This window comes from Dasypus novemcinctus, chromosome 3, assembly GCF_030445035.2.
Source record: "Dasypus novemcinctus isolate mDasNov1 chromosome 3, mDasNov1.1.hap2, whole genome shotgun sequence".
Classification (NCBI taxonomy): domain Eukaryota; kingdom Metazoa; phylum Chordata; class Mammalia; order Cingulata; family Dasypodidae; genus Dasypus; species Dasypus novemcinctus.
This window is the reverse complement of record NC_080675.1, coordinates 34,752,425-34,773,700: the sequence shown is the minus strand read 5'-3', so window position 1 is coordinate 34,773,700 and position 21,276 is coordinate 34,752,425. Positions and strand designations below refer to the sequence as shown.

At 43.4% G+C, this 21,276-nt stretch overlaps 2 protein-coding genes across 3 annotated transcripts in view; one reads left to right on the top strand and one right to left on the bottom strand.

Annotated features, from left to right (window-relative positions):
* FAM161B (FAM161 centrosomal protein B) overlaps positions 1 to 8,173 on the bottom strand; it is a 19,071-nt gene extending 10,898 nt beyond the window's left edge. The window contains exons 1-5 of the mRNA XM_012523952.4: positions 7,897 to 8,173; positions 5,466 to 5,788; positions 3,804 to 4,354; positions 1,588 to 1,934; positions 873 to 1,000 (exon numbers count right to left, since the gene is read on the bottom strand). Coding sequence (XP_012379406.2) covers positions 873 to 1,000; positions 1,588 to 1,934; positions 3,804 to 4,354; positions 5,466 to 5,788; positions 7,897 to 7,950 — 1,403 coding nt within the window. The 5' untranslated portion in view covers positions 7,951 to 8,173. The remainder of the gene's footprint in view (positions 1 to 872; positions 1,001 to 1,587; positions 1,935 to 3,803; positions 4,355 to 5,465; positions 5,789 to 7,896) is intronic.
* Positions 8,107 to 21,276, top strand: COQ6 (coenzyme Q6, monooxygenase). 2 transcript variants are annotated; one of them, XM_071213797.1, is made up of 12 exons: positions 8,107 to 8,189; positions 12,875 to 13,009; positions 14,025 to 14,083; positions 14,356 to 14,479; positions 16,857 to 16,987; positions 17,685 to 17,792; positions 17,884 to 17,946; positions 18,127 to 18,234; positions 19,840 to 20,042; positions 20,121 to 20,236; positions 20,412 to 20,578; positions 21,140 to 21,276. In XM_071213797.1, exons 3-12 carry the CDS (start codon positions 14,054 to 14,056, stop codon positions 21,167 to 21,169), a joined length of 1,080 nt encoding a protein of 359 aa, XP_071069898.1. In that variant the 5' UTR covers positions 8,107 to 8,189; positions 12,875 to 13,009; positions 14,025 to 14,053; the 3' UTR covers positions 21,170 to 21,276. The 2 variants fall into 2 exon arrangements, with proteins under 2 accessions (XP_071069898.1, XP_004455185.1); XM_004455128.4 differs by lacking the exon at positions 8,107 to 8,189 and adding an exon at positions 8,324 to 8,513.

Sequence of the window (21,276 nt, the reverse complement as noted above, 5' to 3'; positions counted from 1 at the left end):
TGTGTTTCTAAAATCGCTGTTGGTGGTCTTAAGAGCCAAGCTGGTTCAATGTACTCCTCTGTGAGCCCCACAGGAAAGCACTAAGACATCAGTCCCCTCCCGGGGCTGTCATCATGCCATGGCTTAAAGGCTCACTTGTGCTCAAAGGCCTAGTGGAAAAACTGTTCTTGGCGGGGAAAGGAAGGGGGAGGGACTGGCTTGAGAACAGGATCATGACAGACTTAGGCCAGTTAAAGAGTGAAAAATGAGGTTTTTGCTTCCCAGCTGACCTCCAGAGAATCTCAATTTGTGCAGTAGATGTCTCATTATTCCCTCTGTGGCAGGTTCAGCCACTTGCTGTCCTGCTTCCCTGACTTATTCCTCATTCCTACCTCCCTTGTTCACCTGTGGGCCTTTACCCATGTTGTTTTCTCTGCCTGGGACTCTCTGCCTCTCCAGCCTTTGTCTGGGTAACTCCTCGTTCTTCGGGTCTCACCTTTTTCATCTATTCTTCCAAGAGATTCTCTGCCTCAGGCTGCTTCGCGCCCCCACAGTCCCCTGTACTTCCATCACTGCACTACTTAAAAAACAGTGTCATTGCCTGTTTGCTTTTCTGTATTTTACACTAGATAAGAAACTATAGGTTCCATAAGGTTTCTCCAGCTTTACCATTGTGCCTAACACATGATAAGTGTCCCATGAATATTTGCTGAATGACGACTAGATGTTCTCGAGCACCAAGCATGGAGAGTCACATATTTTGGTACCAAAGAGAGAATTCCCTCTGACCCCTTGAGGTGTCTGATGACAGGAGAGGAGGCCCAGCAGCAGGGTAGATTCTAGCATTTGGGTCAAGGTCAGCAGTCTAAGTCTCATGTGGCCCCACCACTCACCTGATTATAGATTCCCTCTTCCTGGTGGCATCTGTGATGTGCACAGGGAGCGTGTTGGCAGAGAGGGAAGCAAGGCCACTCAGAGAACGACTCCTTGGCAGAGGTGTGGCAGGAGCCTGTGGGGCATCCTAGAAGATATGAAGGCTGGTATTGGTGAGATAGTGTGTTTAGTTTCTGTCTTAACCTAGGATTCAGTTTCAGTGAAGGCCTAGTCAAACTGAATCTTTATGTTCTCCTGCAAATCAGGCAAGGGTAATGAGATCTCAAATTTAGGAACCAGGTCAAGACTTGGGTCTCAATCCTGGAGTTTTTAATCAAGTAAGAGTTTCTTAGAATTGGCAAAAGGACACAGCAGTTGATCTAACCCCTTGCCTTTCAAACCTGCTTGGACTTATTTCTGCAAAATCTCTCAAGAGAGAGGAAAGAAAAGGAAGTGTTGTGATTTTTTTTTAAGGGGGTATCAGGGATTGAACCTGGGACCTCGTACATGCAAAGGAGACCCTCAACCACTGAGCCACACCCACTCCTGTTCTTGTTTTATAGGAATTGAGGATCTGATTACAATTGAGCTGGGTTTTGTTTTGTTTTGTTTTTTAATTAAGACTGAAAAATGTCATGAAAAGAAAAATGTGCCTTCCATTGAGAACTGCCTACGTTGGTCCATTCCTGAATTTCAGGCCTGGCCCCAACCTTCCCCAGCCCTGTGGGTTCTCACCCTCCTCCCTCCAGGGGCACCAGCATCACCCTGGCACCGAGTATGACGCAGGCTGGTGGTTCTCAGTTGGAAGGGCTTGATGCGAGTGGCCTCTCGGGTTTCCTTTCTCTTGGCAGCTCTCCTATGGAAGGCCTTGTAAAGGCCCTCATAGTCAGGGACAGCAGGATTCACCCGAGGCTGGAATCCAAAGTCAGTCTGCAGAAACCCTAGCTTTTTCTCCCGGGTTCGGGTGGCTGTTCGAGACTGTGGGTCAGCCTGGCTCTGAGCGGAGGCTATAGGGGCGGAGGCCATCTGGAGCAAGTCCAGGGCCCTCATCCGGATGCGGATTTTCCTGAGGAACTCAGCTTCTGTGGAGGAAAATTCAAGATGGTAATAGATGAGACGGGTCCAAATCAGAAGCCTCATACTACAGGGTTCAGAAACCCTCCCCTCTTTTAAACAATGGCGGTAACATGATAGAGTCGATAGTTAACTTCAGCAATTTTGTGAGCCAGTTGGTATCATATGAGAAGCTTGAAATCATCCATGATGGGAGTATTTACGCTATAGAAAATGGCAAACACTACAAATTGGGGATTTTTTTGGCCTGGAAAGCTAGTGAATAAACACAAACCAGCATACCACTGCCTGCATGCCAACCCTGCTGGTAACAGTCCCAGAAGCGACTACCATTTATTTACACATGCCCAGCACTTGTTAGGATTCCTGCTGCAGAGACTGGAACCAGAATGAAGTGGGCCGGTCACAAGCTTCTTTTCAGGTTTCCCCACGTCATAGCAAGGCCCCACCTTCTACCCAGCTGCCAACCCTCATGGTCAAATTAACACTGACTCCCTCTCACAGCTAATCAGGCACAAGTTCTGCAGTCTCTTTCTCTTTAACCTTTCTCTAGTCCATGTTCTTTTCATTGTCCCTGCTACTAGTTTAATAATTTCTCAAATGAATTATTAAAATAGCCTGATAACATCCATCTATCCCTGTCCCCTCTGACCCCTTTAAGTATCTTCACAGCAACCAGAGTGACTGTTCTGAACTGCATATCTGATGATGAGCCACCTGATTAAAACTCAGGGGCTCCCCAATGTACTTGGGATGAAGTTCAAGTTCCCTAACTGGGCCTACAAGGCCCCCTGTTCTGGCCTGTTCCTTTTTCTCTCCCTACTTTCCTCCCTCTTTCTTTTCCCATAGTCTCTTTCTACCCTTTACCTTCCCATTCCTTGAATGTGCTCAGCTTTCTCTTACCTCCATGCTATATCTCTGGTACACTTCTCCTTCCTCATCACTGAATTAACCACACCTCATCCTTCAGGGTTCAGCCTGAATACTTTCTCTGGGGGCCTTCTCTAATTGTTCTCACCCACTCACCACACCCTAAGTTAGAGCCCTCTCCTATATGCTCCATAGGACCTTCATGCTTCCCTCTTTTGCATCATTGCAAATGACTTCACATTTGTAGTTACTTGTTTACCACCTGTCTTCCTCACATACCTACAGACCCCATGTCTGGTTATTCATTATAGAATAGTATCCCATGCATAGCACCTATTGGTGAATGAGTCAATAAAGCCTTAGCTCCTTATCTTAGAGCTATACTTCTTGAAATGTGTAAATAAATAATCATCCCTTCAGTAATTTCAATGATTGATACTACCTCACCAGAATGAGGAAGAGGCTGGGGAGCTTTTCTCGGATATAGCTGGCTAGTGGTGGCACTGGCCCTAGGTAGTCCTTGGATGTCTCATTGGTTCTGTTCTGGCACCTGGGTTGGCTCAGAGACCTTCACATTCACGAAATGATAGAGATGTCAACAGGATGCTATAGAACATGGGTTCTTAACAAGGGGTCCATGAGCTTGAAATGAAATTAAAAAATTATTCTTGTGGGGATGTGTTGGTGTGGGTGTGATATGTTTATTAAAAAATACACAGTATAGGGTAGACTTAGTTTAGGGGTCTGTGGTTTTCACCTGACTGGCAAAGGGGTCCATGGAACAAAGAAGTTTAGGAACCCCTGCTGTCGGACGTCCTACCCCCCACTTCTTACCTAACCCTACCCAACCCCCGGGCCTGCACTGAGTACCTGTCCAGCACAGCCTCTGGTGGACCCACCCTAACAGCTCATCTCCAAGCTAGGCTGACCTGTGCCCAACTGAAGCCCCACAGCACCTCCTGGTACCCCCCCAGCAGGAGGCAGTAAGGTGCCATGCTTGTCTTTACCTTGGAGTCTGTCCCCGAGGGCTGGCTCCAGAATGGACTTGGGGATGTTCCTGGTGGCCTTCTGCTTGGGGACCTTGGCCTGAGCTGTGGTGGCCAAATCCCTCTGTCGAACAGCTTCCTTTCGCTGCTCTTCCTTCTCCAGGAAGCTGAAGGGCTTCAGGGAAGACAGCAGCAGCTCCTTCCTCTTCTGGATCCCTGCCTGCCTGCGGGCCTCACTGCGCTCCATGATCTCCTGGTAGAGGGGCAGGTAGACGTGTGCAGGCACAGGCTGTGCTCGGAACTGCCGGTGGCACTCTGCCTCTTCCCGGCCCTGCCTCTGGGCCTGCTGCCTCTCACGCTCAAAGAAGGCAGGAGAGGCCAGCCACTGGGCTTTCTTCCGAGCCTCACGCAACGTCATCTGGAATGGCTGAGGGACAGTAATGGACGATGCCCAAGAGTTGATGCTTCTGTGCTGGGAGTGGGGCCTGGAGATCAAGGGTGGGCTGGGCTGGGCCCTGGGACTGTCTGAGATAAGGTTGGTCAGGGAGCTACAGCGCCTTCTGGAGCAGCATCTGGGAGGAGAAAACAGGTGGGTGAAGGACAAGGCAGGGGAAGTCGATTTGGCTCAACTGATAAAGCATCTGCCTACCACATGGTAGGTCCAGGGTTCAAACCCAGGACCTCCTGACCCGTGTGGTGAGCTGGCCCATGTGGAGTGCTGATGTGCACAAGGAGTGCTGTGCCATGCAGGGGTGTCCCCCGCATAGGGGAGCCCCAAGCGCAGGAGTGCGCCCTATGAGAAGAGCCTCCCTTCGTGAAAAAAGCATGGCCTGCCCAGGAGTGGCGCCACACATATGGAGAGCTGATGCAGCAAGATGACGCAACAAAAAGGGACACAGATTTCTAGTGCTACTGACAAGACTGCAAGGACAAGGCAGCCAGGAGGCCTGGCTCCTCCCCAATCCTTCCTGTTCCTCCCCAGTCCTCCATTCCCAGCAGGTCACAGCCAGCTTCTCAGCCTCACATCACAGCCCCAAAGGCCTCTATGCCTGCACCTTTCCCAACCAGGCCTCCCTGTTTCCCATAGACCATCCTAACAGTCCTAATGGGAAGTCTCTGTTCAGAATTGGTCCAGGAATTGCCCCTTTGCACTACAGTATTTTCATATGAGAGAGAGAAGTGCAGTGGTGCCAAGCAGGGCTTTAGAATCAGACAGACCCAGGTTCAATTCTTATTTCCAGCAATCACCAGTTGTGTGACCTTGAGCAAGTCACATAATCTCTTGGGGTCTTAATTTCCTCATCTGTAGAATGAGAGAAATAGCATCTATTTACAAGTTTATTGGGAAGAGAAAATATTAAATGAGATAAAGGTGCACATGCATATAACAGTGCTTGGCCAAGGTAACTGTCCACTAAATGGCAGCTAATACCATTGTTTTCATTATTAGGGATCAATTCCAATGCTTCAGGTGACTAAGTGTTACCCAAAGTGATTTAGGATTTCTCAGTAAGAATCAGAAGGCTTAGTTGGACCGGAAAGCTGATCTGAGCTGGATCCTGGCTAAGTAGCAACTTGGAGATGTGGTCTTTGCTTTATAGAGGAAGAGGATGAGGCCAAGACACATGCTGTGACTTATCCAGAGTTGCAGAGTGGGGCAGGTGTTGAACTGTAATGCCTTACCTTGGAGACTGAGGGTTCTGGACCTGTGGTTTCCCCCTACCCTTGTCTTGGAAGAAACTCTCCAGGTCTTCCTCATCTTCAGAACGGTTCTCGTCACTGTCTGTGTCTGACTGATAAAAAGATTCCAGCAGACACCACCTGCCTTTCTGTTTTAGAGCCTGTAGGGCCTCATAAAAACTCCCAGTTGAGTCACGAGAACTGGAATCAGTTTCTTCGTCTGGGCTGAGGAACTCATCAAGTTTGCCAGCCCTGGGCAAAACCAGCCCATCTCCACACAGCTCCTCTTCTGCCTCTGTGTCTGAAGAGGATTTGGGGGGAAATATCTAAAATGAAACATAAATATTCCGTGAGTCAAGCTAAAATTTTAAATTCACTCAAAACATAACTCTGAATCTCACTTTGAATAAGCTTTTATATATTACGGCCTAGAGAGGAACAAAGAAAAGTAATTTCTTTGCTCTGAAGGAACTTCACAACCTGATACATGGAGAGTGCTTGGCTGGAAGGCAAGAATAGGACGGGAAGAGCTAAAGCTGGTTCCCTACTCCATGCAGTGCAGTAAGCTTTTACAGAGTGAATGCCCTGCACCATGCATTCTGTCCCTGCACCCCAGGAATTCTACCCACAACTTAATCATACTCTCGGCCCTGCCCTACTTGGGTTTTACCTGCTTGTTGCCCATCTTCCTCCTCCTGCTTCCCCCATCTGCTTTCCTCATATTATAGCTAATTTCCTCTTCATTACTATGAATGCCTGATAAACAGGAGAGACAATGTAGTTGAGCTAAAAGAGCAACATCCTAAAAAGTGGGACACCCACCTGGCTTTCAACAGTCTTTTAAATATCTATTGAGTACCTAATGGTCACTGGGCATTTGGTACAAGACAAACAAGATCCTTACTGTCATGAAGTTTACATTCTAGTCAGGGAAAACAGACAATAAACAAGATGGTGATAAATTCAACGAAAACGGACACAAAACACTGAGGTTCTAGAGAGTGATGGGAGTGGCAATGTAAAGCTTTTCTATTGATAAAACCCATCAGATAAAGACCATTAGGAATGTACTTATAATGAAAGTCAGGGTTATTAACTTGCTGCAGCATTCCATGGGAAACAGTGGGGAATGGGGTGTGGGCGGGCTGTTTTAGGGTTGGCTTATGCTGAATGATTCTTAGGAGGGTTAGGGGAAGCAAGGATCAACTCTGGATTGGGTGCTGCCATGAACTCGGGACAGTTTAGTAAGTGAGTGATTAAGTAACTTTATTCAAAAGGTAAGAAGAAAAAAAAAAGGGCTGGGTAAGTAATTGATAAGTAAGCATAATTATTTGGAAGAAGGGAGTGCTAGTAACTTTGCAGCTACCATGTGGCCCTGGGAAAGATCCTTGTTTTCTGCTGATCTTGCTGCTAGCAAAATCTGTGTCTGTTACAGTCTGAGTTTTTCTCTCTTAGGCCTAGGCTGATTTTTACTTTCTCACTATGGAGAAATTTTGGATTGATGCCTGATTGATGAGAAGGAGGCAACCTTGCTAAGATCTGGATAAAAGGGTTCTGGGCTCAAGGAATAGCAAGAGCAAAGGCCTTTAGGCAGGGTCCTGAGGCAGGTACAAACTTATCACTCGAAGAGGCAGAAAGGGAACCAGTGTGGTGGAGCACCGTGGTGTAAGATGACGTCAGAGGCAGGTGCAGGGCCAAGGTGGGATTATAGAGGAGAGTGGTTGCAACTGGAAGAACAATTGGGGGCAGGCCACTGTAGTCCTTCAGGTGACACGTGGTGATGGTTCTTAGGTTCTCTAAGGTCCAACTCTAATCCTGGAAAGCACACTGGATTCTGAGTCAAAGGTATGTATCTGTTCTAGCCCTGGCTCTGCTACTAAAGTGTATGACCTTGGGCAGATTTCCGTTTTTCTGTATAACTACTTTATATTCACATACCATGCAATTCATACACTTCACCTATTTAAAGTGTACAGTGGTTTTTAGTATATTCAGAGTTGTGCAACCATCATCACAATCAATTTTAGATTTTCCTCACCCCAAAAAGAAACTCCGTAGGCTTTAGCAGTCAAGCCCCATTCCCACCAAATCCCCTCCCAGCTCTGGAAATCTCCAATCTACTTTCGGTCAGTATGGATTTTGGGGCTAATTTCCTAATCTTTGTGTCTCTAAAATGGAGTTAATCTCATAGAGTTAAATTGGGAGGGGTAAACGAAATCTGAGTGCCATTGTTATGGTTCTGTGAACAGCCTGGTGTAAGGCTCAAGGGGTTCAGGCAGCTCAGATGCCGCCTCCCGACCCGTATTTTAATCCCACGCCCGTTGGTGCCACGCTCCTACTGTCTGTCTCCAAGGAAACGTCAAACAGTTAACTCTCTTAGGGATTCCTTTCCGGGTCACACTCCCGCTTCATCCCCTTTTCTCTCCGGCCTCACCTGACGGCTCCTTTCTGCGCTGCCGGAGGCTTCCGTAGGCTTCCCCACAGTCATCTTCTCAGCCAGGAAGAGGTGGCAGTGACTGGCGGTGACAGTGGCGGCGGCTACGGTGGCGGCGGCAGCAGCCAAGCGGCCTCGGGTTCCGCCTCCTTCTAGCTTTGGCCTCTGATTGGCTCCCGGGCTGAGGCTATTAACCACTCCCCCTTTTCAAGCAACCTCTAACGCAACCCCTGCTGCCAGGCGTTCAGGGCCGTGGGTGAAAAACCGGTTCCCACGTAATCCCACCCAAGCAGGCAAGGGTCGTTTCCTCAGGGGCCTGCGTCCTATTTCCGGTAGAGGCCAGGCCGAAGCGTCACGTGGTTGGCGCGCTCTGCTCCGGAAGCGCTACGCCGGTCCGGCCTGGCTCCGGCGCTGCGCAGTCGGCACCATGGCGGCCCGGCTTGCCGGGAGCAGGCGCGGGGCTGCGAGTGTAGCTGCGAGTGTAGCTGCGAGTGTAGCTGCCCGCATAGGCCCCCTCGTCTTCTGCCGGAGGTGGTCCGGCGCTTCGGCAGGCGCCGTGTACGATGTGGTGGTGTCGGGCGGGGGCCTGGTGGGCGCCGCCATGGCCTGTGCCTTGGGTAAGCGCATCTCCAGGCCGGTAGTGGCGGGTGGCCGCACTGCCGAGCAGCGGGGAGGACCGTGGGAATCCTGGCATTCTTTCCCAGAGACTGGGAACCCCGGCTCTCGTGGTCCAGCCCCTCCCTAGAGGCTCCCCTGGCTCTCGAGGAGTGCGGGCGATTCTTGCGGGTCAAAGGTGGGAAGGGTCTTAGGAGTCTTTCCAACGCGGAGGGCCTCAGGCTCGCCCAGTGTTCCATTCCTGTGCGCGCCGGCGGAGGGCGTCAGCCACGATCGCATTGCGCCTCTCGGGTTTTGTTGGGTTTTTTTTTTAATCAGTTTTATTGGGATAATTTGCCAACCATAAAGTTCGCCCATTTGAATGTAGAACTTTTTTAGAACACTGTCAACACCCCCAAAATAAAAAATAATTTTAAAAAACCAAACTCGAGCCCATTAACAGTCACCCCTCCCCGCCAGTTCCTCCCAACTCTAGGCAACCACTCATCGACTTTCTATAGATTTGCCTTTTCTGGACATTCTTTATCTATGGAATCTACCATATGTAGTCTTGTGCTTGGCTTCTTTCACTTAGCTAAATGTTTTCGAGGTTCATCCCTTTAATAGTATATATCAGTACTTCATTTATTTTTATGGCTGAATAATATTCCATTGAAAGAATTTATCACGTTTACCCATTCAACTATTAATGGACATTTAGATTGTTTCCACCTTTGGCTATTAAGAAAAATGCCTCTGTTCTGATACTTGGAACACTATGGATGAGCTTTGAAGTCATTATGTCTAATGAAATAAGATACAAAGGACAAATACTGTATCATGTCACTGATATGATGGAATTAGAATACGCTAACTCATAGAAGCAGAATCTAGAATATAGGTTAGCAGGGGCTGGGGTAGGGGTAGGAAAATGGGATTTAATGATTAAATTGTACAGTTTCTATTTGGGTTGATTGTAAAGTTTTGGTAATGGATGGTGGCAATGGTAGTACAATATTGTGACTGTAATTAACAGCACTGAATTATATATGTGAATGTGGTTTTTAAAAGGGGAAATTTTAGGTCATATATATGTTACTAGAATAAAAACTAAAAGAAAAAATAATACTGTATAATAGTGACCTAGATTGTAAATGGTCTATGGGTAAAAATGTTCTTCATAAATTACAATCAATGTACCTCACTAATGCAAGATGTTAGTAATAAGGGTGACTTGTGGGAACTCTGTATTTTAAATATTTTATGCATGTATTTCTATAAACCTATAACTTCTCTAACAAAAAATGTATTAAATAAATGTGGTGTAGCTATACAATGGAATATTATTTAGACCATAAGAATGAAATCCTGATTATGTTTCAGCTTGGTTGAACAATGAAAACTTTGTGTGGTGATAAAAGATAGTGTATTTTATGATTCAATTCATGTCATTGGCCAGAATAGGAAAATCTCTAGAGTCAGTAAGTTGATTAGTGGTTGTTTAGGATTGTGGAGAAATAAGAAAGGGGTGGGGGGACGGTTAGCTAAAGGGTATAGTGTTTCTTTCTCAAAGTGATCAATATGTTCTAAAATAGACTATAGTGATGGTTGCATGTACCTCTGAATATAAGAAAATACACTGAATTCTACTTTGTAAACAGGTGAACTATAGGGTACGTAAGTTTAAAAATCTGTAAGAAAAGAAAAATGCTTCTCTGAACATTCCTGTAAAATCTTTTGTGTGATTTATAAGAAAAGAAAAATGCTTCCATGTACATTCCTGTATAATCTTTTGTGTGAATATATTCTCAGGTTTCTTGGGTATATGCCTGAGTGGAGTTGCTGAGTCATATGGTAATTGTATGTTTAAGCATTTTGAAGAATACCAAACTGTTTGTCAAACTTTCTGCACCCTTTTACATTCTGATGATATAAAGCTTAATTCTGTAATCCAGCTTTTTCATATGTCCCAATGTCCTTTTGAACCTTTTCAATTCTTAGATCCCATCCAGTATTATGAATTGCATTTAATTGTCATGATCTCTTTAGTTTCTCTTTTGTTTTTTTTTAAGTGTAGAAACATAAACACAGAAATCTTCCCATCCCAACCCCTCCCAACTATAACATTGAGATTAATCACATTCGCAGTGTTGCAATACCATCACCACCATTAGAATTTTCTCTTCACGCCAAACAAGCCCTACAGTAATTTTGCATTGACTCCCTATTGCTTAATTTCTGTCTCTGAGTTTACATATCCTGTTGTTTTCTTTGTGGTTACCATGGGACATAAATTAAACAAATTCCAAGTCTATAACAGTCTCATTTGCTTTGATAACTTAATTTTAATAGCATATATAAATTGTTTTCCTATACTCCCCTCCCCCACCCCCACCTTTATATAGTGCTTGTTACAAATTACACATTTATATATTGAGTCCAAAAGCATTGATTTATCATTACATTTAATGAATTTGCCTTTTAGATCCTGTAGGAGGTAAAAAGTATAGTTACAAATAAAAAATATAATAATACTGGTTTATTAACCCATGTCATTTGGTCTTTGCCAAAGGTCTTTATTTCTTCATGTTGCTTCATTTAGTTGTCTGGTGTCCTTCCAACCTGCAGAACTCCTTTGAGCATTTCTTGTAGGTCTGGACTAGTAGTGACAAAATCCCTCAGTTTTTGCTTTTCTGAGAATGTCTTAATTCCTCTTTTTTTTTTTTTTTTAATCAGAGAGGTTGTAGGTTTACAGAAGAATCATGCAGGAAAAAAGAGTTCTCAAATATCCCCCCATTATTAACACCTTGCATTAGTGTTATGCATTTGTTAAAATTGATGAAAAAATATTATAACTGTACTGTGAACTATAGTCCATGCTATAGGGCTCCCTGTTTGTGTTATACAGTCCTGTGTCATTTTGATTTTTCAGTTTTTTAGTTTTCTTTTAACATATATACAGCCTAAAATATCCCCTTTTAACCTTTTAAATACATTTGTATATATATAATTCAGTGCTGTTAATTATGTTCACAATGTTGGGCTACCATCACTATTAGCAAAACCTTTCCATCATCCCAAATGGAAATGCTTTCTTCTTATTATTATTTTCTATTTTTTTTTTTTTAAAGATTTTTTAAAATTTATTTCTCTCCCCTTCCCGCCCGCCCCAGTTGTCTGTTCTCTGTGTCTATTTGCCGCGTGTCCGCTTCTGTTGTTGTCAGCGGCATGGGGATCTGTGTTTCTTTTTCTTGTGTCAGCTCTCCATCTGTGCAGTGCCATTCCTGGGCAGGCTGAACTTTCTTTTGCACTGGGCAGCTCTCCTTACGGGGCACACTCCTTGTGCACGGGGCTCCCCTACACGGATGACACTCCTGTGTGGCAGGGCACTCCTTGTGCGCATCAGCACTGTGCGTGGGCCAGCTCCACACGGGTCAAGGAGGCCCGGGGTTTGAACCATGGACCTCCCATGTGGTAGACGGATGCCCTAACCACTGGGCCAAGTCCAGTTCCCTGGAAATGCTTTCTTGATTAGGTACTCACCTGGTTACTGCAACTCTATTTTTTGAGGAAGATGACTCTTGTTAATTTTTGCTAGTTTTTCAGAGATTCTGTGGGCTTATAGTATCCTAAAGCATCATAGCACACTATCTTAGTTAACCATAAGCTAAACCTGGCTTTATTTTATAATGTGATTGAAATTATTAATCTTTTTACATTCATGTTCTGCCCCCCCCACCCCAAGGAATTTATAAATAACTAATGGAAGGTAGAATGAAATGAAAGCTCCCAAAGAGGAGCAATTGAACTGATTTATCTTGGTATCTTGCTGTAAAACCAATCATTTAGTAATAGAGTCCCCAAATCCCTCTACAGATGTTTTTCCCTCTATAGATGTTTTAGGACCAAACTTACTGGCACAATTAATGAAATTTTTTTGGTTCTCCTTTCTTTTACAAACTCTAATTCTTTATCCTATATTTAATCTTGAGACCACAATGCATTTTGCTTTATTCCATTTTTCTGTTGAACAGAATTTGTAGCTTTTTGTGTCTTAATATTCTGAAAATTATCTGGTCTTGAGTACTAAATCTTCCTTTTTTACTTCATTCTTTTTTTCTAGGACATTCCATTTACAAATTAAGGTTTTTGCCATTGTTTGCTTCTTTGCACATGGTGGGTGGAGAACTGTGTTGGTCTGGAGAAGGCTTACAGTTGTAAGTAGGGTGGTTTGCATGCGTGCTTATGCTTAAGATTCTGTATAATTATTGTTTACTTTCTTATGTAGCCAGTTAGAAATTTGTAGCCTAAGGACTAAGAGATTAATTATATCTGTTGTTTCTCTTTGAAATTTTCCTAAAATTATATAATTTTTCTTTTTAAGGGTATGATATCCACTTTCATGACAAGAAAATCCTCTTGCTAGAAGCAGGTCCAAAGAAAATATTGGAGAAATTGCCGGAAACTTATAGCAACAGGGTCAGCTCCATTTCCCCTGGCTCAGCAACCCTTCTCAGTAGTGAGTAGAAGATCCTCTTTCATTGAACCAGTCTCCTTGTCCCCTCGGCTTTCCACTGGGTCCCAAAGGGGCTCAAAATCACTAGAGCATCTGGTGAGGAGGGTGCTCACTGAGGTGGGTGGGGCTGGGGTATGGTCTGGTAATTCAGTGCAGTAGTTGAAGACTCCTGGAATGTCAAGGGATGACATCCTTGGGACATGTTGAGCCCATCACATAGCCTTCATTTGTGATGTTGGGTCATTTTGGATTGGTGGAACTAAAACTCTGTGAACTAATTATGACCATTCAACTTATAATAGAAGCACCTTTATTCCCAGAGTCAGCAAGCCCTCTAGGAAGCTTTTAGGGTATAGATGATGTGTGCAAGCAACACTTGTTAACAAATTGTCTTCATTTCTCTGCTCAAATGTTGCCACCTTGGGCTTCCTTTCTAGAAATACTTTAACATCAAATCCCTCCACTCTCTAGCCCCTTATCCTACTTTTCAAAGTTATTTTATTTTCAATTTTTATCCTGCTTTATTTTCTTCATAACACGTATTACTCCTTGCCATTATATTAGGTACTATTTTTATCATCCATCTCTGTAACTGGGTCAGCTGCAGAAGGGCAGGAACTTTATTTGGTTTACCATTTTATGCCCAGCATCTAGAATTGTATGGGGCATGTAATAGATGCTCAGTAAAAAGTGCCATGAACAGTTAAGAGACAAAAAATAATCGTTATCCAAACCTTGTAACTTCAGTAGGATGAAGAAGAAAAAGATAAGCAGTATGGGTTTGGCTTTCCTTTTTTATTTCCCCCACTTCAATGTGATTTTCATCATGAAAGCTGGGTCTTTTTTTTTAGTTTTTGTGCTTTTCAGTCTGAAACTGGGGAACTTCTAGCATCCAACAGGATAGAGGCAGAGAGTATTTTTCTGTTATTGGAGAACACTGAAAACAGCCTTTTACTAAGGGGGAGCAGGACGTGGAGTGACCCGGGTCGCGCTGGTCTACAGATCCTTTCTTTTGCAGGTTTTGGCGCCTGGGACCACATCTGCAACATGAGATACAGAGCCTTTCGGCGAATGCAGGTGCCTTGTTTATCTGTTGCTTTTGATCTGTTTTGTTATAAGTTATTGGAGTTCGTATTCATCAGGTTTTCTGTGAATATTGGAGGAATACAAGTTCACAGTCTTAAGAAGGGAGAGAAGTATTCCCAGGAGAATTTTCTTCTGACCTTGTATCTCCTGCCAAATTGTGATTTTCCATGTCTGTCACTTGGGATCGCAATACTCACTTTCTGATTACAGTAACATTTCTTTTCTCTTGGGTCATAATGGAAACTTTCCCTTTGTGTTTCCAGGTGTGGGACGCCTGCTCTGAGGCGCTGATAATGTTTGATAAGAATAATTTAGATGACATGGGCTATATAGTGGAGAACGACATCATCATGCACGCGCTCACTAAGCAGCTGGAGGCTGTGTCTGGTGAGGGACCCATCTCTCCTATCTTCCTTTCACTCTCCGGGAGGTGAACTGCCTTAGACTTCTAGGACTTCCTGAAAGAGAGGACTGACTGTCCACTATAAAGAAATCTTCAGAAGGTTATTCAGAATTGTTCTTTTTCACTTTTTTATTTACAGTTTTATTGAGGACAATTTACATACTATAAAGTTAATTTACCCATTTTAACTGTATGGTTCATTGGTTTTTAGAGTTGTGTATCCATCGCCACAATTTTAATTTTTTACAACATAATTTTAGAACATTTCTATCACCTCAGAAAGAAACCTCATGCCCACTTATTCATTCCTATTCTCACTCCTAGCACCTGGCAGCCACTAATCACCCTTCTGTCTCTGTAGCTTTGCCTTTTTTAGACATTTCATATAAATAGAATCATGCAGTATATATTTGTGTCTGACCTCTGAGCAAAATATTTTTGAGATTCATTCATATTGCAGCATGTATCAGTACTTCATTCCTTTTTATTCCTGAGTAGTGTTCCATTGTGTGGATATAACACATTTTGTTTAATCATCAGTTGATGGATTTTTGGGTTGTTTGCACTTTTTGACTGTTGTGAATGACAGTGTGAACATTCATGTACAAGTTTTTCGTGTGGACATATGTTTTAATTTCTCCTGGGTAGATACTTAGGAGTGGAATTGCTGAGTCTTAAAATAATTATATGTTTTACATTTTGAAAAACTGCTGTAGCTAGCGGTTTGACATGGTTATGAATTCCAAAAATAGATAATGGATTATGTTTGTAATCTGGTCTATTACTGGACGTGACTGAGTTATGATTAGGGCTTTGATTGGGCCATGTCATTAGGGCATTGAGTCCCCACCCACCAAGATGAAAGGTATGACAAAGGACAGAGCTTTTGATGTAAGGGTTTTTGATGTTGGAGTTTGATGCTGAAGCCTTACGCTAGAGCCAGGAGAAGAACACAGAGGAATAGAGATGGCTCCTTAGACATGGCAGAAACCCCAGGGCGAGGGAGACAGAGCCGTTTGCCTGATAGTCTACAGCTGACCTTTGTGGAGAAAACAGAGACCTGAACCCAGGAAGAAGCCAGATCTGGGAAGAGAGGAACCCAGGAAGCCTGAACCCTGGAGACATTGCCAGTCATCTTGCTCCAACACGTGAAAATAGACTTTGGTGAGGGAAGTAACCTATGCTTTATGGCCTGGTATCTGTAAGCTCCTACCCCAAATAAATACCCTTTATAAAAACCAACCAATTTCTGGTATTTTGCATCAGCACCCCTTTGGCTGACTAATATAACTGCCTGTTTTTTAAAGAGGCTGCACCATTTCACTTTTCCACCAACAGTGCATGAGGATTCTAATTTTTCTATATGCTTATCAACATTTTTCTGACTTTTTGATTATAGCCATGCTAGTGAGTGTGAAGTACCATCTTATTGTGGTTTCGATTTCATTTCCCTGATAACTAAGGATATTGAGCATCTTTTCATGTACTTAGTGGTTATTTGTGTATCTTAGAAGAAATATCCATTCATTCTGCCCATTTTTAAATTAGCTTGTCTTTTTATTTTTGAGTTATAAATGATCTGTATATGTTTTGGATATAAGTTATCAGATGTGATTTGCAAATATCTCAGGGTTATTCTAGAGAAGGAAAAATGGAAACAATTTAAATGCTTTTTGATATGGGATAATAATCCATTCATGTAACGAACTACCATGCAGCTATTAATTAGGTCTAATATTTAGTCACTTAGATGTCCAATATTGGTGAAAAAAAGTATGTCATGTTTCTACTTGTGTGTGTGTGGGTGCACATTTTACTGTGCTTTAACTGTGGTTGTCTCTGAGTGGTGGATTAAGGGTGATACTTGTTTTCCTCTTTAAACATTTGTTGTCCAGCCTTTTACAGCGAGCATGTTATTTTTATGATGAGAAAATAAAATGATTTTCAGTGGGACAAAAAGTCTTTTAAAGCCAAGAGCTTGTATGAGCCCATGGCACTCCCACAATAGCTACTGTGAAAGCACATGTGAGCTTATTTAGGCATCGCTTCAAACTAGAGGAGCAGAAGTGTGAAGTCAGGAAGAAAGGGTACCTGGCATGGGCTGATAATTCAACGAGAGCTTAAATGCTTGTCTTTCCCCTCAACATCAATTCATCCTTATGGCTTCTGCCCTTTTTCAGCTGTCAGACCATGGCGTTGAGGACATGAGTTCTTCTTCAAGATGATACTTTTCTGGTTTGGGAGCAAATGACAAGAGCCAGCCGTCCTGGGCCCTTGCTTCAGGTTTAGTTATGGCATTTTCATCAGCCTGCATAGACTGCCTTTCTAATGTGTTGTTTTTTTCTCTTCTGACCTCTCCAGACCGAGTGACGGTTCTCTATAGGAGCAAAGCTGTTGGCTATGCCTGGCCTTATCCATTTCCCACAGCAGATTCCAGCCCTTGGGTTCAGATCACCCTAGGTGATGGCAGCACCCTCCAGACCAAATTGTTGGTAGTTGAAGATTCTTATTTTTGCCAGGGGTCTTGAATGTCCACATCTTATCTGAGATTCTAGGGCCCGTAGTTTGGGTCTAAGCTATATTTTAAGTTAATTTTAGGCAAGGCTTTTGGTTATAAAGACCAGTACTCACTCAAGGCAGCTCAAGTTAAGATGGTCTTATAAATCCTGTACAGGAAACCTTCCCATAGACCATTCTAGGTCAGGAAGTAAAGGTTAGCTGGGCCTCACAGGGACAGAACTGGAATGTTGAGAATAGAGGGTGTTCTTTTTCACTCAGGAGTCCTGTGGTTACTCATCTTCTCACTCTGCTCCCTAGCCTCCTCTTTTACATGGCAGCCATTCCTAACCTTACATCAGGACCATTCAGCTCCATTGCTGTCCCTGTCCTGAAACAATGCTTATTGTTTTCTAGTGCACGTAGCAAAAAAATGTGGCTGAATTTAACCTATATGGCTGGTACCTCTTGGGTCAGCTGTCAGCTTTGACTCTATTAATTGAGACTGGAGTCAAAAACATAGGACTACCCTTCCAGGGGCTGTAAGTAAGGCAGGTATGATAAAAAGTTGCCTGAAGTAGATGAGCTTGCGAACAGTTGGTAATAGAGAAAACTTTAGGAGCAAGACTAACTTCTGGAGCAGTTTCACATATGAAGAGGTTATAAGACTTATCAGGCTCTTGATTCCCACAGATTGGTGCAGATGGTCACAACTCAGGAGTACGACAGGCTGCTGGGATCCCGCATGTTAGCTGGACATATGACCAGTCAGCTGTTGTAGCTACTCTGCATTTATCGGAGGTAAGATCCTGGGCCTGCCCTCTGGGGGCCCTGCTCATGTTTATTGGGCACTAGGCACTTCTCACGGGAACCTTTCTCCTCTCTACTGTAGGCCACAGAAAACAATGTAGCTTGGCAGAGATTTCTCCCTTCTGGGCCCATTGCTCTGCTCCCGGTAAGAGATCCTTTGACTGCTATGCTTTCTAATCCAGCCTTTTTCTCTTAGGACTTCACCTCCTAAGCCTTTTTCTGATTTCAAGGCCATATGCCCAGGCTAGCTTTGTTCCTTTATGCTTGAGAGCTCCCAAGAACAGAAGTTTCAGCCCTTGGAATTAATGTTCTTCCTTTGACACAGCTCTCAGATACCCTGAGTTCCTTAGTTTGGTCTACATCCCATGAACATGCAGCGGAACTAGTCAGCATGGACGAGGAAAATTTCGTGGATGCCATTAACTCTGCCTTTGTGAGTATCCATGTCTCCAACTGATAACGTGTTCCAAAGGTAGATACAGAAAAGTAGCTTAGACTAAGGAGAAAGTAGTAATCAAACAGCTGCCCTATTGTAACTGTAACACGATCTGGATTTAGTAGAAGGCATTCAGGGAAATACAAAGTAATAGCAATTAGTAACATCTCCTTTTTTGAGGTTTCTGAACTGTTGTTATGCTGCCTGGGTCACAGTTGGCATTGATCTTTTTGTATTTGAAGCTGTAATACTCTAATATAATTTTGAACAGATCTATTAGGTCCCAAGATCCTGAGCTTTGAAGTCTGATTCTTTGGAAGTGTTGCCAGGGTGGTGCTGAGCACATTTCAGCAGTGAGCTTAAGAATAAGCTTTGTAAATAGACATGGGTTCCAGTACTGGTTCTGTTACTCTTCTGGAAAATAGGAGTCATATCACCTACACTAAGGATTTGATAAAGACATTTAAAATGAGAGAATTTATGCAAAATGCATGGAACATTACCTAGTACCTTGTGGATGTTCAACAAGTGGTAATATTGTGGAATAGATTTAGATAATCTAATGGCGTAGCCATAAGATATGTGGGTGTTTATTTTGTTTTTTTTTTTTTTTGAGGTTAAATGCCACATTTAGCTAAATTCACTAATAGTAATAATTGTTAATATTTATTTAGTGTTTAATATATGCCAGGTACTGCTCAGAGTTTCACAGACTGATTTCTCTAACTCAGTCATTTATGGTACTATTAATATCCATTTAGAGAGTCTAGGTAACTTCTGAAGCAGCTGTTAGCAAAGCCGGACTTGGAAATCAAGCCTGTGCTTTTAACCATCAAGCTTGATTATCACTGATGATTTCACACCAATTTACAGTGAAGAATTTAAGTTCCAAGTAACAGTAAGAATAAAAGGCACTGAACATTCTGAAGTAAATTCCAATGTAAATGGTGACTGCTACCCCTGTGTGGGGAGCACGTATTCCTGGCACAGGCCTAGGACCTTGGCAGTACATTCCTTCTCACAGCAGGCTCTGGAGATTGAGAGGCAAATGAGACAATTCCCTGCTTTCTGGAAGCTCCTAGTTGAGTGAGGAAGAAAGATGTATGCATAAATGACAATATAGTGACAGAAGTATGCACAGGATGCTATAGTGGCATAGAGGAGGAAAACACACAGGAGGGTTTGGAAAGATGTTTTCAAAAAGAAATAACATCTTGTAGATGCTCAGGTGTTATCCTGGTTAAATAGAAGGAGAGGGACATTCTAAGCAGAGGGAAGTCCTAGAGGCAAGAGAATTGTGTGTGAGGAGCTAAATTACGGCCAGTGCTTAGTTATTGAGGGAGGGGACTAGTGAAAGATGAAGCTCAGAGGTAGGCAGGGGCCAGCTCATGAGAAGTTTGGCCTGATCCAAAAAACTGGTGAGTGATGGGCAGGTATGTGTGTTACACTTTGGGGCTTGTCATCTGTGGCCCAGATCAGTTTAGGAATGTTAGGTAGCGTTACCTTTGGCTTCGATTATAAAAAGGGTTTTCTTGCTAAATTTTTAATTCGCTGCTCATCACTGATCAAATTTCACCTTGTTTTGTGGCGGATGCGTCTCAGTGGAGTGATGCTAACCACACGGACTTCATTGACTCAGCCAGCACCATGTTGCAATATGCTGTTGCCCTTCTGAAGCCCACTAAAGTTTCAGCACGCCAGCTGCCCCCAAGTGTAGCCAGGGTGGATGCCAAGAGCCGGGTACTGTTTCCTCTTGGGTTCGGACATGCTGCTGAATACGTCCGGCCTCGGGTGGCGCTCATTGGGTAAGATACTAACAGAGCAAGACTGCTCTCCTCTCTGTGCTGCTGGAGGCCGCACCCTGACCTCTGCTTGATTCTTAGGGATGCAGCCCACAGAGTCCATCCCCTTGCAGGACAGGGTGTCAACATGGGCTTTGGGGATATCTCAAGCTTGCTTCATCACCTCAGTACTGCAGCCTTCAATGGGAAAGATTTAGGTAAGGATTCAGGTACCTTGGAGAAGTACCCAGAGGTCAGACAGTTAGGAAAAACATGGAGTTCAAAATGGCTTTCTTATAGGCAGAATAGATATAAAATGTAAAATGGTTTGCTAGGAGAGGGAAGAAAACTTTACCATTGGATTAGGGCTTTAACCTTTTGTCTTTTCTGCAGGCTCCATGAGCCACCTCACTAGCTATGAAACAGACAGACAGCGTCACAACACTGCTCTTTTGGCTGCTACAGACTTATTAAAAAGGCTCTACTCCACCAAGCTCACCCCACTTGTGCTGCTAAGATCATGGGGCTTGCAGGCTACAAATGCAGTACCTCCACTCAAAGTAAGAAGTCTCTGCTTTCCATTTTGGGGGATATATACCTATATACTTAAATGTGGGATTGCTGGGTCATAAAGTAGCTTCTGTGTTTAACTGTCTTTTCCATAGCAGCTGCCCCATTTTACATTCCCACCAAGGGTGTACTGTGATTCTTATTTCACTACATCTTTATTAGCACTTGTTATTTTCAGGTTTTTAAATAATAGCCATTCTAGTGGGTGAGATTTTGATTTGCATTTCCCTAATGGCTAATGATGCTGGGCATCTTTTCATGTGCTTATTGGCGATCTGTATATCTTCATTGAAGAAATGTCTGCTCAAATCCTTTGTCCAGTTTTGAATTGGGCTGTTTGTCTTTTTGTACCTGAGTTGCAGAATTTAATATATTCTGGATATTAAACCCTTATTAGATAAAATATTCTCAGATTTCCTCCCTTCTGTTCATTGTCTTGGATATTTCATTTTAAAAGTATTTTGTTCACCTGCCCCCTTTGGATCCTGCAGATATGTGGAGGACTCATATATTACAGTGTCACAGTATCACTTTGTGTCATTTTTTTTCAGGAGCAGATTATGGCCTTTGCAAGCAAATGAATGTTCCTCTTCTAGAGATTCCATTGATGAAAACAAAAAAAAAACCTTCTACTCCAAGACTGTCATACACATTTTCAAGATTTAATTTAATAAATTTACTTTGCATC